Here is a 15464-nt window from a genome sequence, read left to right as displayed (position 1 = left end):
AAATGAACCCTTATACTCCCTCAGTCACCAAACTCTCACTGTAGCACTCAAATGCAACAAGTTCAGCACTCCAGTGCAAACTCACATCCAGCAGTAGTAGGTGCAGTTGGAGGAGTCCACTGTTTGCGGGAGTAGGGTGTGGCGCCGACCATGCGTGCCACACAGGTCAACACCGCAGGGGTGGCGTCTGCGGCGGAGGCCAAGGGGGTGAAGGTTTCAACCATGGATCTCCATGTCCAAGGCCTGGAATACTCTGTGCAGGCGGTGGTCAGGCATGCTAATGATATGTAAATGGCTTTTACTGTACACGTGGACTGGAACGCATTGACACTGGTGTCAAGGCACCAGAGAATTGCGATTTGGCATGAACCTGGTGCCCGTCATGATTTTGGCGTCAAAACCAATAATCTGCCCAATTGTCTTTCCCGATTTTGCCGTCGGCCGATGGGGAATCCCGTCCCTGAAGTCTGGGATAGGCAATGGAGAGGCAGCAGCAAGGTTATACTGACATGTTTGGAATGCTTTTGAATCAATAGATTTTGTGCATCTTCAGTCCTCAACGTTGACTGTGTTCCTGATTGGTGGGCAAGTTTGGTAACATGCTTTCTGATACTGGTTCAATTCCAGGACAGCAATAAAATTCTTCTCATATTTACCAGTTATAGTGACCAGAAATAAAATCAGAAAATGCATCCGTTATCTCTCTAGCCACCTCCTTCAACACTCTGGGATGATGTTCACCTGCCTTCAATTCCCTTAATATTTCCAAGTATAACCTCTACTAATTTCAATTTCTTTTAGTTTTTCAGTTTCACAAACTCCTCGGTTCCCTCGTGTTTCTGGGAGACTTTCTGCATCATCTTCCATGAAGAAAGATGCAAAGTAATTGTTTAGTTTCTCTGCCATTTCCCTGTTCTCCATTATACATTGTCCTGTGCCCACCTGTAATGGGCCCACAAAAGAGAAAATGCTGGAAAATCTCAGCAGGTCTGGCAGCATCTGTAGGGAGAGAAAAGAGCTAACGTTTCGAGTCCGATGACTCTTTGTCAAAGCATGTTATTTATTATGTAATGGGCCTACATTTGTCCTTGCTAATCCTTTCCTGTACACATTCCTAAAGAACCTTTCACAATCAACTTTTATGTTCCTCAGCAGTTTCATTCATATTCTCTTTTCCCCTCCTTTATCAGTTTCTTGGTCCTCCTTTGCTGGGTTTGAAATTGCTCCCAATCCTCAGGCTTCCTGCTTTTTCTGACATCCTTATCAGCCATTTCCTTGATGTAATGCATTCCTTAACTTCTTTTGTTAACTACCGTTGATTGACCTTCTCTTTGGGTGTTTGTACAGGAGAGGAATGTCTATTTGTTGTAGACTTGCAGGATTTCTTTAAATATTCGCCGCTGTCCGTCTGCTGCTAAATCTGTTACTGTATCTTCCAAATCCACCATAGCCAACTTGCCCCTCATATCGTAATAATTTACTTTCTTCAGATCTAAGATCCTGTTTCAGAAGGAACTGTATCACATTCAAACTGGACTTCCAGAAGGCATTTCATAAGGTGCCACACACAAGGTTAATAGTCAGATCCCACAGGTTTGGGGTAATTTATTAGCTTGAATAGAAGACTGTGACTGTCTGACCGAGTTGGGATTTACATAGAATTTACAGTGCAGAAGGAAGCCATTCGGCCCATCGAGTCTGCACCGGCTCCTGGATAGAGCACTCTACCCAAGGTTAACACCTCCACCCTATCCCCATAACCCAGTAACCCCACCCAACACTAAGGGCAATTTATCATGGCCAATCCAACTAACCTGCACGTCTTTGGACTGTGGGAGGAAACCGGAGCACCCGGAGGAAACCCACGCAGACACGGGGAGGATGTGCAGACTCCACACAGACAGTGACCCAGCCGGGAATCGAACCTGGGACCTGGAGCTGTGAAGAGATTGTGCTATCCACAATGCTACCGTGCTGCCGTGAGTAAATGGGTCTTTTTCTGGATGGCAAGATGTAACCAGTGGGTACCACAGGGTATATTCCATAGGCACCAACTATTTACAATCTATATTAATAACCTTTATTAGTGTCACAAGTAGGCTTACATTAACACTGCAATGAGGTTACTGTGAAAACCCCTAGTCGCCACATTCCGGCGCCTATTCGGGTACACTGAGGGAGAATTCAGAATGTCCAATTCACCTAACAGCACGTCTTTCAGGACTTGTGGGAGGAAACCGGAGCACCCGGAGGAAACCCACAGACAAGGGGAGAACGTGCAGACTGTGCACAGACAGTGACCCAAGCCAGGAATCGAACCCGGGTCCCTGGCGCTGTGAAACAACAGTGCTAACCACTGTGTTGCCCCTCCAAATGCTGAATATCCATGAATATTTAATTCCCAATTTTGATCACCCTGCAGCCACATCTTTGTAATGGAAATTAAATCATATCCAGTTACCTGAATTTGTGGATTCAATTAGACATTGGACTTGGTTTCCTGAGCAATGACATGTAGCCCTTTTCCTAATCTTGCACGGTGCATCCAGAAAGTTAATATTCTGCAAAGCGGCACGAGGATGAAAACTACCCCTCCCCTGCCCCTTCCGGACCCCTTTCCACCTATACTTGCTCCAGCTGCATGCTGCAGAGAAGAACAGTGATTACTGAGGCAGCAGCTTAGTGACATTTACCTCGAGATGGTCTGTATGATGAAAATATCCTGGCCACGAACGGATTCTTTTATCTCCACCCGGGTTTCTGTGAAGACAGAATGCAACATGCTGAGAAATAAGACACCATGAGTTATGGTTTGTAACTGAAGTTAGACTCTGTTTTAGCCAATAAACAGGTTTCAGAGATTACATCCCAATTTGGGAAATTTGTAACGATAACTCAACAAAGGAAAATATCAGCCAGCAGCTCCGTTCCAAACTGCTAGTCAGTAATTTGTGGATGCAACACGCGGCCGGACCGGCGGCCGGACCCGCGGCTGGACACGCGGCTGGACCCGCGGACGGACCCACGGCCAGACCCGCGGCCGGACCCACGGCCGGACCCACGGCCGGACACGCGGCCGGACCCGCGGCCGGACAAGCGGCCGGACCCGCGGCCGGACCCGCGGCCAGACCCGCGGCCGGACCCACGGCCGGACCCACGGCTGGACACGCGGCCGGACCCGCGGCCGGACCGGCGGCCGGACCGGCGGCCGGACCCTCGACGGACCCGCGGCCGGACCCGCGGCCGGACCCACGGCCGGACCCACAACGGACCCGCGGCCGGACAAGCGGCCGGACCCGCGGCCGGACCCGCAGCCGGACCCACAACGGACCCGCGGCCGGACCCGCGGCCGGACCCGCGGCCGGACCCGCAGCCGGACCCGCAGCCGGACCCACAACGGACCCGCGGCCGGACCCGCGGGCCGGACCCGCGGCCGGACCCGCGGCCGGACCCGCGGCCGGACCCGCGGCTGGACCCGCGGCTGGACAAGCGGACGGACCCACGGCCGGACCCACAACGGACCGGCGGTCGGACCCACGACGGACCCGCGGCCGGACCCCGCGGACGGACCCGCGGCCGGACAAGCGGCCGGACCCGCGGACGGACCCACGGCCGGACCCACAACGGACCGGCGGCCGGACCCGCGGCCGGACAAGCGGCCGGACCCGCGGACGGACCCACGGCCGGACCCACAACGGACCGGCGGCCGGACCCGCGGCCGGACAAAGCGGCCGGACCCGCGGACGGACCCACGGCCGGACCCACAACGGACCCGCGGCCGGACCCGCGGCCGGACCCACAACGGACCGGCGGTCGGACCCACGGCCGGACCCACAACGGACCCGCGGCCGGACCCGCGGACGGACCCGCGGCTGGACAAGCGGTCGGACCCGCGGCCGGACCCACAACGGACCCGCGGCCGGACCCGCGGCCGGACCCACAACGGACCCGCGGCCGGACAAGCGGTCGGACCCACGGCCGGACCCACAACGGACCCGCGGCCGGACCCGCGGACGGACCCGCGGCTGGACAAGCGGTCGGACCCGCGGCCGGACCCGCGGCCGGACCCGCGGCCGGACCCACGACGGGTTTGAATCCCGGCCCTGGGTCACTGTCCGTGTGGAGTTTGCACATTCTCCCCGTGTCTGCGGGGGTTTCAACCCCACAACCCAAAGATGTGCAGGTTAGGTGGATTGGCTAAATTGCCCCTTAATTGGAAAGAAAAAGAGTTAATGTATCAGATCTGTCGTCAGAAAACCTCCGTTTTGCTGCAAAGCCATTGAATTGAATCTTAACTGTTCCTCTCCACAGATACTGCTTCACCGACTGAACATTCTGCATTTTCTGTTACTATTTCAGATATCCAGCATCTACAGTATTTTGCTTTGTATCAGCGTTCCAGCAAAGAAAATCCTTTCATAGAGAGCTGTCTACACAAATATCAAGAGATGCACAAACGCCACGTTTACTGAAAGGATATTGTTTAATCTGCAGCCACACTCCAGATGCCATAGCAAATATAAAATGGAATTCAAAGTCAAAGTACTGCCAACAGGGCCTGCCCACACCCCCCACTCCCCACCCCCTCCTCCCCCCCCCCACCACCTCCTCCCACTCCCCACCCCCCTCCCTCCCCCCCCCACCACCCCCTCCTCCCCCCCCTCCTCCCCCCCCCTCCTCCCCCCCCTCCTCCCCCTCCTCCCCCCCCACCCCCTCCTCCCTCCCCCCCCTCCTCCTCCCCCCCCTCCCTCCTCCCCCCCCCTCCTCCCCCCCTCCTCCCCCCCCCCTCCTCCCCCCCCCTCCTCCCCCCCTCCTCCCCCCCCCCCACCCCCCTCCTCCCCCCCCATCCCTCCCCTCGCCACACAGGCAGCCAAACCTTCAGTGGCAGAATGCGGCTGCATATCCAGCCAGCAATCTTCAGAAATGTAACCACTTTTCACATGTTTGTGATGGGAAGGCGGGGGGAGAACCAAGGAATCAGGATAATTACAGAGGTTATGTGCACAAATGTCACCTATTTCACAGTAACCTCATTGCAGTGTTAATGTAAGCCTACTTGTGACACTAATAAAGGTTATTAATATAGATTGTAAATAGTTGGTGCCTATGGAATATACCCTGTGGTACCCACTGGTTACATCTTGCCATCCAGAAAAAGACCCATTTATTCACGGCAGCACGGTAGCATTGTGGATAGCACAATCTCTTCACAGCTCCAGGTCCCAGGTTCGATTCTGGCTTGGGTCACTGTCTGTGTGGAGTCTGCACATCCTCCCTGTGTGTGTGGGTTTCCTCCGGGTGCTCCGGTTTCCTCCCACAGTCCAAAGATGTGCGGGTTAGGTGGATTGGTCATGCTAAATTGCCCATAGTGTCCAAAGGTTAGGTGGAGTTATGGCGTTACAGGGATAGGGTGGGGTAGTGGGCCTAGGTACGGTGCTCTTTCAGAGGGTCGGTGTAGACTCAATGGGCCAAATGGCCTCTTTCTGCACTGTAGGGATTCTATGATGCACTGTTATCATCACTCCACACAAGGGAACGTAGCCACTTACCCCGGTTTGGTTCCTGGTAAACCACAGCTTTGCCAAGTTCAACTCCAAGACGTCTAAAGAAAAACAAAAAGTGATTGAAAGTTTCTAACTGCAGTCTCGGTCTTCTCAATGTGAGCAATATTATAATTACAGACTGGGTACTAATTCAAAGTAACCAACAGCAGAAGATCAGACAAATTGTACAATTTCCATTTTAAAATATGCAGAATTAGTTTACTCAGGTTCAATTATATTTAAGTATCAGACGATGAACTTAATTACATAAAAATCTAAAATTTCCCTTACATAAAAACAAAACGCTGGATGTACTCAGCAAGACTAACAGCATCTGTGGAGAAAGAACCAGAGTTGCCATGGAGAATTCAAAAAAGATGAAATACCTGGACATATTCCTTTTGCCTGCAGAGGACAGGTCCCTGAATGAATTTATATAGCTTTGAGCAAGCGTAAGAGAGCCACATTGCGACCCCAATTATTTTCTGAATCTGTATTCATTGAACTTCTGAATTTAGAAACTCAAACGGTTTTGTTCAGCTTTAATGACACCAAACATTCCGAGAGAAATGGTATTGCTACAGGATCAACGTTAGGCACAGCTCTCCAACTTTTATTATTAGTTTCCATGAGTCACCTCATTTCAGGAAGGACGTGGAAGCTTTGGAAAAGGTGCAAAGGAGATTTACCAGGACGTTGCCTGGAATGGAGAGTAGGTCATACGAGGAAAGGTTGAAGGTGCTAGGCCTTTTCTCATTAGAACGGAGAAGAATGAGGGGCGACTTGATAGAGGTTATCAGGGGAATAGATAGAGTAGACAGTCAGAGACTTTTTCCGCCGGGTAGAACAAACCATTACAAGGGGACATAAATTTAAGGTGAATGGTGGAAGATATAGAGGGGATGTCAGAGGTAGGCTCTTTACCCAGAGAGTAGTGGGGGCATGGAATGCACTGCCTGTGGAAGTACTTGCTTCGGAAACGTTAGGGACCTTTAAGCGGCTATTGGATAGGTACATGGATTACGGTAGGATGATGGGGTGTAGATTAATTTGTTCTTAATCTAGGACAAAAGTTCGGCACAACAATGTGGGCCGAAGGGCCTATTGTGTGCTGTATTTTCTATGTTCTATGATAGGATGACACCTAACTTTTTAAAAAAATAGAATTTATAGTGAAGGAGGCCATTCAGCCCATCGATTCTGCACCAGCCCTTAGAAAGAGCACCCCACCCAAGCCCACACCTCCACCCTATTCCCGTAACCCAACCTAACCTGTTTGGACACTAAGGGCAATTTAGCGTGGCCAATCCTCTAACCTGCATACCTTTAGACCAGGGGTGGGCAAACTACGGCCCGCGAAGGTATTTCTGCGGCCCACCAAGTCATTAAAAAAAAAAACATTTTTAAAAAAAAAAATTTTTTTTTTTTTTTAATTTTTTTTAAGGTTAATGGGGGGGGGGGGCTGTTGGGTTACTTACTGGTATAGGGTGGATACGTTGACTTGAGTAGGGTGATCATTGCTCGGCACAACGTCGAGGGCCGAAGGGCCTGTTCTGTGCTGTACTGTTCTATGTTCTATATGAGGTGCCCAGAATCATAACCGGGTGAAGTAATTATTTTACTTAATATACTATGCGGCCCTTTGTGAATTGTGAATTTCTGAATGTGGCCCTTGCACGGAAAAGTTTGCCCACCCCTGCTTTAGACTGTGGGAGGGAACCGGAGCACCCAGAGGAAACCCACGCAGACACGGGGGAATGTGCAGACTCCGCACAGACAGTGACCCAAGCTGGGAATTGAACCTGGAGCTGTGAAGCAACTATGCTAAACCCTGTGCTACCGTGCCGCCCTTCCTATCCCTTGCAACTTTTTGATACGTACATAATAAGTTCGCTATATTTGAACGTGCAGTTGCAATGTAACACCAGAATGGACTCCAGCCCAACGTTAAAATTCACCTTTCTAATGGGGCAGTCGATTGAACCCCCTCTCCTTGACGTTGAGAAATCCACTATGCGTTCTCTGACTGTCTACCTTCACTGATCAATATACACATTGGGATTCCGATAACTGCACTGGCACATCGTGTCTTGTGCACACTCACGAATGGGTTAAAGGCTGCGATGTTTAGACATGAATGGTGTCAGTCTACCTCAAACGTATCACACAAATTTGAGCAACAAGTGAAGCTTCGTGCTCCTACTATATAGTTGCAACCCAAACTGGTGTTTTACTATAACAGGATGCTGCTGTCAAACCAAAAAAGATGATCTTCCTCCCACACAAATGAGTAAACTAGTAAATCAATTTTAGTGCCGTGTGATGCCAGATGCAAAGGCCATATGTCCCAGTACCTGGCAGATCACATCAAACCACATGTCCCTTCGATTGTTCGCAACAGGCAGAGTGCAGACTGCACTCAACCAGGCCAAAATACAGAATACAAAGTCTAACATTAGATGTAATTCTGTGATTGGACAGCATTTGCTGAACAATCCTCAGTGTACTAAGCATTACACTCACATTCAATTTAAGATAATCAGTCAGATTCGCAACTTGCTAGAAGTTACATATATTTCCTGCAAGGACTGGTCCTCTGCAGGAAAAAGGAATGTGTCCAGACATTGCCCCTTTTTTGAATTTAACAAAGCATTGGGGATAATAATTCCCAGGTGCATTCTCGATGGCAACGCCTTAGACAACCAACACCTTTTTGTCGTGCAGTATATATTGTTATTCCCTTTAAAATGAGATACTCTGGTATCTGCCGTGATGAATGCAAGATGAAAAGCTTTGACAGCATCGCTCTGTTTTTCAGTAATACTCAAGTCCTACACTAACAAGTGTGGAAATCAGAAATTATTCCACTTGTGTGTCAACTATCTCCAACCCAGTACCATACCCACTACACAGGCTAGATTTCAAAAATGAACTATATACAAAGGAATAAAATCAGGAGTGGAAAAGTGAAAGAGCAGGGAGTTGCTGTAAGTTTACCATTTTTATGAAACAGATGAGTGATTAATACATGATGTATGGGGATCACAGTACAACCAGGGTTATAATTGCTTCATGGCCTTATTCTTTGTTGATAGTAATCTCGGAAACATTTATTAACTAAGGGCGTTAACACACTCATACCGGAACCTCTCTGAGGATTTCTCAGCTGGAGGAAGCTTAACTCTGTATCTAACCCCAAGCTGTACCTTTCCTGGGAGTGTTTGATGGGGACAGTGTAGAGGGGGCTTTACTCTGTATCTAACCCCGTGCTGTACCTGTCCTGGGAGTGTTTGATGGGGACAGTGTAGAGGGAGCTTTACTCTGTATCTAACCCCGTGCTGTACCTTTCCTGGGAGTGTTTGATGGGGACAGTGTAGTGGGAGCTTTACTCTGCAACTAACCCTGTGTTGGACTTGCTATGGGAGTGTTTGATGGGGACAGTGTAGAGGGAGCTTTACTCTGTATCTAACCTCGTGCTGTACCTTTCCTGGGAGTGTTTGATAGGGACAGTGTAGAGGGAGCTTTACTCTGTATCTAACCCCGTGCTGGACCTGTCGTGGGAGTGTTTGATGGGGACAGTGTAGAGGGAGCTTTACTCTGTATCTAACCCCATGCTGTACCTGTCCTGGGAGTGTTTGATGGGGACAGTGTAGAGGGAGCTTTACTCTGTATCTAACCTCGTGCTGTACCTGTCCTGGGAGTGTTTGATGGGGACAGTGTAGAAGGAGCTTTACTCTGTATCTAACCCCGTGCTGTACCTGTCCTGGGAGTGTTTGATGGGGACAGTGTAGAGGGAGCTTTACTCTGTATCTAACCCCGTGCTGTACCTGTCCTGGGAGTGTTTGATGGGGACAGTGTAGAGGGAGCTTTACTCTGTATCTAACCCTATGCTGTACATGTCCTGGGAGTGTTTGATGGGGACAGTGTAGAGGGAGCTTTACTCTGTATCTAACCCCGTGCTGTACCCGTCCTGGGAGTGTTTGATAGGGACAATGGAGAAGGAGCAAAGGCAATGGCATAGAGGTTCAAAGACAAGGGCTTCAATCCAACTAAAATGGGTAGCAGTGGTTAGCACTGTTGCTTCACAGCGCCAGGATCCCAGGTTCAATTCCCGGCTGGGTCACTGTCTGTGCGGAGTCTTCACGTTCCCCCCATGTCTGTGTGGGTTTCCTCCGGGTGCTCCGGTTTCCTCCCACAAGTCCCGAAAGACGTGCTGTTAGGTGAATTGGACATTCTGAATTCTCCCTCCGTGTACCCGAACAGGCACTGGAATGTGGCGACTAGGGGCTTTTCACAGTAACTGCATTGCAGTGTTAATGTAAGCCTACTTGTGACACTAATAAAGATTATTATTATTAAACAAAGTCATTTTTGCTCATCACAATGTCAGAAAGGCACCTATACAGCAAATATTGAAGTTTCAGGTGTATCAGAGAGTTGATGCAAGCTCAGCATTCATGGACAATGTTGAGTTCTGGAGTAAATGTTTTCACTCCATTTCCAACCCTGTTGTTGGCGTGTAGTATTCATATCATTTTAGCAACTCACCAATATTTCTTCAACAGCACTTTCCAAATTTGAAAAATGAAAATCACTTATTGTCACGAGTAGGCTTCAAATGAAGTTACTGTGAAAAGCCCCTAGTCGCCACATTCCAGCACCTGTTCGGGGAGGCTGGTATGGGAATTGAACCCGCGCTGCTGGCCTTGCTCTGCATTATAAACCAGCTGTCTAGCCCACTGAGCTAAACCGGTCCTGTGAAATTTGTAACTTCTACCATCTTTAGAGACAAAGGCAGTAGCACATTATCACCTTCAAGTCGCAAACCATCTTGCTGTTCTTTGATTAACGCTGGGTCAAAATCCTGAACTCCCTCTCTAACAGCACAGAGGGTGTACCTACATCACAAGGACTGCAGCAGTTCAAGGTCGCGGCTCACAACACCTTCTTGAGACAATAAATGCATGTCTTCTCATGCAGACATTCAGAAAAAGAATGAAGCCAAACCTTTGAGACCAGTCTGGATTTGTCCCGTTTGCTCTTGTGCCAGAATCTAGAATAGGGACCAGGACAAGGGGTTCACTGTTTAAAAATAAAGGGTCACTCATTTAAGATGGAGATGAGGAGAATTGTTTTCTCTGAGGGTTGAGTCGCTGGAACTCTCTTCCTCACAACACAGTGGAAGCAAAATCTTTGATTATCTTTAAAACAGAGCTAGTTAGATACCTGATAAGCAAAGGTGAGAAAGTGTATCAGGGTCAGGCAGGACTGTGGGGTTGAGGTTACGGCCATATCAGCCATGATCTGATTAAATGTTGGAGCAGGCTCGAGGGGCCGAGTGGCCTCATCCTGATCCTAGTTTGTATGTTTGTATGATAGGTAGATTCCACTTTGAGTGCTTAATGATACCTTCCCTGCTGACAACCCATATTGTGCCAGCATAAACTGGGATAAAAGTTAAAAATTTTATCTTGGAGATCTTTCATTAGAATTCAAATTATCAAGGCAGCATGGTGGAACAGTGGTTAGCACAGCTGCCTCACACCACTGAGGACCCGGGTTCGATCCCGGCCCTGGTCACTGTCCAAATGTTGAGTTTGCAATTCTCCCCGTGTCTGTGCGGATTTCACCCCCACAACCCAAAGATATGCCAGGTAGGTGGATTGGCCTTGCTAAATTGCCCCTTAATAAGAAAAAAAAATAATTGGGTACTCTAAATTTATTTTTAAAAAGAAAAAAAGAATTCAATTTATCTCTGCAAACCTATGCGGCAGTTCAATTGTCCAGTTTCAAGCACCTCACATTCGGTCCAGATCACAGAATCGTAACAACAGGAGGCCAATCGGCCCATCATGTCGGCTCTGGCTCTCCAAATGAACAATACCCCAGTGCCATACTCCCACCTTCTCCCTATAACCTTGCACATTCTTCCTTTTCAGATAATAATCTAGTTCCCACTTGAATGCCTTAATTGAACCAGCCTCCACCACACTCGCTCTCAGGCAGCACATTCCACATCTTCAGTACTCGCTGTGTGAAAACCTTTCAGGCTGCTTCTGCTCCTTTTACCAATTTCTTCAAATGGGTGCCGTCTCGTTCTCGATACTTACACCAATGGGAACAGTTTCTGCCCATCTTCTCTGTCCAGACCCCTCATAATTTCAAATACCTCTATCAAACCTCTTCTCAACCATATCCTCGCCAAAGAAAAGCCCCAACCTCTCCAATTATTCAACGTAACTGAAACTAACTCGGTCAGTCAACCTCGGTGAAGGCTGGAACAGGCTATTGGGACTAATTCAGTTGGTAGCAGGAATTAACACTTATTGATGAGGAGCAATAAGGGAAACGAGGATTGCCTCATTCTAAAAGGAGGTTAGGAGATCTGACAGAGACTTTACCAATTATCAGGCTTTTGATGGTCAGACTTTAGACAGCAAATGGTGAAATTTGAATTAGACCATCGTAAAACCCATCTCATCAATGTCCTTTGGGGAAGGAAATCTGCCGTCCTTATCCTGTTTGGCCGAGGAAGTAACAAGGAAGTTAGACAAAGAAGAACCAATGGACGTGATTTATTTAGATTTCCAGAGGCCTTAGGCAAGGTGCCGCATAGGAGACTGTTAAATAAGTTAAGAGCCCATGGTGTTCAGGGTAAGTTCCTGGCATGGATAGAGGATTGGCTGACTGACAGAAGGCAGAGTGTGGGGATAAAGGGGTCTTTTTCAGGATGGCAGCCGACTCGTGGTGTACCTCAGGGGTCTGTGCTGGGACCACAACTTTTCACAATATACATTAACAATCTGGAAGAAGGAACTGAAGGTACTTTTGCTAAGTTTGCAGATGATACAAAGATTTGTACAGGGGCAGGTAGTATTGAGGAAGCAGGGGGGCTGCAGAAGGACTTGGGCAGGCTAGGAGAGTGGGCAAAGAAGTGGCAGATGAAATACATAGATACATTTCTATGTAGGAGCAGGAGGAAGCCTTTTGGCCCTTCGAGCCTGCTCCGCCATTCATCACGATCATGGCTGATCATCCAACTCAATAGCCTAATCCTGCTTTCTCCCCATAACCTTTGATCCCATTCTCCCCAAGTGCTATATCCAGCCGCCTCTTCAATATATTCAATGTTTTAGCATCAACTACTTCCTGTGGTAATGAATTCCACAGGCTCACCACTCTTTGTGAAGAAATGTCTGCTCATCTCTGTCCGAAATGGTTTACCCTGAATCCTCAGACTGTGACCCCAGGTTCAGGACACACCCATCATTGGTAACATCTTCCCTGCATCTACCCTGTCTAGTCCTGTTAGAATTTTATAAGTCTCTATGAGATGCCCCTCATTCTTCTGAACTCCAGCGAGAACAATCCCAACCTAGTCAATCTCTTCTCATATGACAGTCCCGCCATCGCTGGAATCAGTCTGGTAAACCTTCACTGCACTCCCTCGAGAGCAAGAACACCCTTCCTCAGAGAAGGAGACCAAAACTGCCCACAATACTCCAGGTGTGGCCTCACCAAGGCCCTGTACAATTGCAGCAACACATTCCTGCTTCTATACTCGAAACCTCTCGCAATGAAGGCCAACATACCATTTGCCTTCTTCACCGCCTGCTGCACCTGCATGCTTACCTTCAGCGACTGGTGCACAAGAACACCCAGGTCCCGCTGCACACTCACCTGTCCTAATTTACAACCATTCAGGTAGTAATCTGCCTTCCTGTTTTTGCTTCCAAAGTGAATAACCTCACACTTATCCAAATTATACTGCATCTGCCATTGATTTGCCCACTCACCCAACCTTCCCAGATCATGCTGTAGGATCCCTGCATCCTCGTCACAGTTCACCCTCCCACCTAATTTGGTATCACCTGCAAACTTTATTACATTTTGTTCCCTCAACCAAATCATGAATATATATTGTGAATAGCTGGGGTCCCAGCACCGATCCCTGTGGTACCCCACTGGTTACTGCCTGCCAATTTGAAAAGGACCCATTAATTCCTACTGTTTTGTTTCCTCTCTGCCAGCCAGTTTTCTATCCGCAATGTGGAAAATTGTGAGGTTATGCACTTTGGAAGGAGGAATAGAGGCATAGACTATTTTCTAAATGGGGAAATACTTAGGAAATCAGAAACACAAAGGGTCTTGGGAGTCCTTGTTCACGATTCTCTTAAGGTTAACGTGCAGGTTCAATCGGCAGTTAAGAAGGCAAATGCAATGTTAGCATTCATGTCAAGAGGGCTAGAATACAAGACCAGGGGTGTACTTCTGAGGCTGTATAAGGCTCTGGTCAGACCCCATTTGGAGTATTGTGAACAGTTTTGGGCCCTGTATTTAAGGAAGGGTGTGCTGGCCTTGGAAAGGGTTCAGAGGAGGCTCACAAGAGTGATCCTTGGAATGAAGGATTTGTCGTATGAGAAACGATTGAGGACTCTGGGTCTGTACTCGTTGGAGTTTAGAAGGATGAGGTGCGATCTTATTGAAACTTACAGGATGCTGCGAGGCCTGGATAGAGTGGACGTTGTAGGAAAAACTAGAAGCAGAGGACACAATCTCAGACTAAAGGGACGATCCTTTAAAACAGAGATGAGGAGGAATTTCTTCAGAGGGTGGTGAATCTGTGGAACTCTTTGCCGCAGAAGGCTGTGGAGGCCAATTCACTGAGTGTCTACAAGACAGAGATAGATAGGTTCTTGATTAATGAGGGGATATGGGGTTATGGGGAGAAGGGGATGAGAAACATATCAGCCATGATTGAATGGCGGAGCAGACTTGATGGGCCGAGTGGCCTAATTCTGCTCCTATGTCTTATGGACACCTGGCTGCAGATCCAGAGCAACATGGTTGATTTGTAACTGCCCCCTCGCTGAAATGGCCCAGCCAGCCACTCAGTTCTGTCAAACCACTAAAAGGCCGATCAAGATGGAAACCGGATGGAACACGCAGCATCGAGCTAGCCCTAGAAGGACAAGGCCAGCAAACACATGTGAACACCTGCAAGTTTCCCCCCCAAGGCACTCACCATCCTGACTTGGAAATACATCGGCCGTTCCATCACTGTCGCTGGGGTAACATCATGGTCTACCTCCCTGACAGCACAGTGGGTGTACCTACAGCACATGGGCTGCAGCGGTTCAAAAAGACAGCTCATCGCCACCTCTTCCAAGGGCATTTAGGGATGGGCAATAAATGCTGGCTGAGTCAGCGACATCCAACATCTCAAAGATCAGAGGTAGGAGTGAGGAGAGAACATTTATACCGAGTGGCTGGGAACCTATTCCAGAAAGCGGATGTACGTTTGAGGGTTGACAGCTTTATGACAGGTCAAATAGCCAGTGGCCAGCATAAATTGCCAGAACCACAACATGTGCCGCACAGGCAAGTGGAACACAGCGTCAGAAAGACCCCAGCTTCTTATTAACTGAAGGCTTTTTCCTCGCAGTTTTATTTACAAAAAGTGCCAAAAAATGAAGTTCCCACTTACTCAGTGATGCGTTTGGCCAATTCAGTGCAGGCTGTGTTGGAATTTGCTGAGAATACTCGGTAACCACCTTTCGCCACGTTCATCTTCTGGGATTGGCACAAACTCTCAATTCTGCAGAGTGACAAGAGAGTGCGATTAACGGCGAATATACACACATTACTGAAACACCGCTCGCAGCTGGGCCCCTGAACGAGACAACAGGGGGGGACCTGAGGGTGGGCGGAGGGGGAGGCATGAGGGAGGATGGGGTGTCCGGGGAGGGAGGAGGGTGGGGTGTCCGGAGGGTAGGGAGGGTGGGGTGTCCGGAGGGAGGGAGGGTGGGGTGTCCCGAGGGAGGGAGGGTGTGGGGTGTCCCAGAGGGATGGGAGGGAGGGTGTGGGGTGTCCAGAGGGAGGTGAGGGGAGGGTGTGGGGTGTCCAAGGGAGGGAGGGGGG

At 49.1% G+C, this 15464-nt stretch overlaps 1 protein-coding gene across 2 annotated transcripts in view; it reads right to left on the bottom strand.

Annotated features, from left to right (window-relative positions):
* The window catches only part of LOC119953285 (phosphoribosyl pyrophosphate synthase-associated protein 1-like), a 64156-nt gene extending 48989 nt beyond the window's left edge, over positions 1-15167 (bottom strand). The window contains exons 1-3 of one of the 2 annotated variants that reach the window (XM_038777382.1): positions 15031-15167; positions 5550-5602; positions 2694-2760 (exon numbers count right to left, since the gene is read on the bottom strand). In XM_038777382.1, coding sequence (XP_038633310.1) covers positions 2694-2760; positions 5550-5602; positions 15031-15113 — 203 coding nt within the window. In that variant the 5' untranslated portion in view covers positions 15114-15167. The remainder of the gene's footprint in view (positions 1-2693; positions 2761-5549; positions 5603-15030) is intronic. The other variant, XM_038777383.1, reaches the window with a different exon arrangement.
* Positions 15168-15464: the final 297 nt, after the last annotated feature.

The sequence above is a fragment of the Scyliorhinus canicula genome, chromosome 18, assembly GCF_902713615.1.
Source record: "Scyliorhinus canicula chromosome 18, sScyCan1.1, whole genome shotgun sequence".
NCBI classification, from domain to species: domain Eukaryota; kingdom Metazoa; phylum Chordata; class Chondrichthyes; order Carcharhiniformes; family Scyliorhinidae; genus Scyliorhinus; species Scyliorhinus canicula.
The sequence above is the reverse complement of the archived record's forward strand: the minus strand, read 5'-3'. Positions and strand labels throughout refer to the sequence as shown.